The 1,250-nt window shown below is 70.1% G+C and overlaps 1 protein-coding gene across 1 annotated transcript in view; it reads left to right on the forward strand.

The window, feature by feature from the left end:
- The first annotated feature begins 607 nt into the window (after window positions 1–607).
- PAFAH2 (platelet-activating factor acetylhydrolase 2, 40kDa) overlaps window positions 608–1,250 on the forward strand; it is a 3,517-nt gene continuing 2,874 nt past the window's right edge. The window contains exons 1-3 of the mRNA XM_009332178.1: window positions 608–643; window positions 821–971; window positions 1,167–1,247. Of these exons, the coding sequence (XP_009330453.1) occupies window positions 623–643; window positions 821–971; window positions 1,167–1,247 (253 nt within the window). The 5' untranslated portion in view covers window positions 608–622. The remainder of the gene's footprint in view (window positions 644–820; window positions 972–1,166; window positions 1,248–1,250) is intronic.

Below are 1,250 nucleotides of genomic sequence, written 5' to 3' on the forward strand. Positions count from 1 at the left end.
GGGGGGGGTGCAGGGCTCCGTCCCCCCCCGTGTCCTCGGTGGCTCCCGGGGGTGCTCAGGGCTGGCAGACGGCCATGTCAGCCCCGCGCTGACCCCTTGCTCGCACATCCCCTGCGCCACCCCAGCTCTGCAGCGTCTGGCTGTGCTGCCTCCCCCCCCAGCCCTCAGCATCCCCGGGCACAGGGGGGGACAGGGACGGGGAGGGCTGCCCCGCAGCGGGGGGGACGTGGGGCAGGTCCTGCTGAGCCCCACCTGCCCCATCGGTCACCGACCAGCTGTCAGCCCCGCTGCCTCGCGCCGGCAACGCGTGGGAGAGAAACCATGGGGTTTCATCCCTCAGCAGCCCCGAGGGTCTTCGTCCGTGGGAATTCGGTGGGGTGGGAATTGGGAGCCTCATTTCTCCTCTTGCTGCCGGTGTGTTTGCTGGCACGGTGCTGGGAGGGATGCCCGGTGTCTGGGCAACAGGAGAGGGGTGGGGGAAGGAGGAGGGACCGAGTCGGGGTCCCCCGGGTGGGGGACGGACCCTGACCCCGTGCCTCTGCCTAGGCTTGGCCGCGGCAGCATGGGGGGGGGGCAGCCGCCGGCGGCCGCCCGTCCTCGCCCCGTGGGCTGCGCGGATGTCATGGTGGGCCATACGCGGCAGGTATGGCACGGGGACAGGGATGGGGACAGGGACAGGGATGGGGATGGGGACAGGCTTCCATGCACAGCAGGGTACCTGCAGCCAGCCGGGATTTGCAAGGGCTGAGCTCTCTGAGGACATGGCCACCGCTGCTCCGTGCTGTCCCCACCATGTCCCCCCTTCCCCTCTCTCCTGCAGGGGCTCTTCCTCCGTCTCTTCTACCCCTGCCTGCCCCGGGCAGGGGCTGAGCGGCCGCTCTGGATCCCGCGCTATGAATACTGCGGTGGGCTGGCCGACTTCGCCCACTGCAGCCGGCGCTGGTGCGCGCCCCTGCTCAGCGTCGCCATTGGTAAGGGGGCGGCCAGCACCCCGTCCCCCATCCCAGGTGCTCCCCCGTCCCCTGGGCATCCGCTCCCTTAGCGGGGTTCAAGGACACCAAGCCCGTCCCCCCTGCTCAGGGAAGCTGGGTGGCAGGGATGGAGACGAGCAACAACCCGCTGCAGCAGCAGCACCCCTTTTCCTGGGGGGTTTCTCTTCCCCGCAGGCTCCTGCAGAGTGCCGGTGAGCTGGAACGGGCCTTTCAAACCCTGCAGCGGCGGGGACCCCCTGATAACCTTCTTCCATCGCC

This window comes from Pygoscelis adeliae, unplaced genomic scaffold (assembly GCF_000699105.1).
Source record: "Pygoscelis adeliae isolate BGI_AS28 unplaced genomic scaffold, ASM69910v1 Scaffold359, whole genome shotgun sequence".
Classification (NCBI taxonomy): Eukaryota; Metazoa; Chordata; class Aves; order Sphenisciformes; family Spheniscidae; genus Pygoscelis; species Pygoscelis adeliae.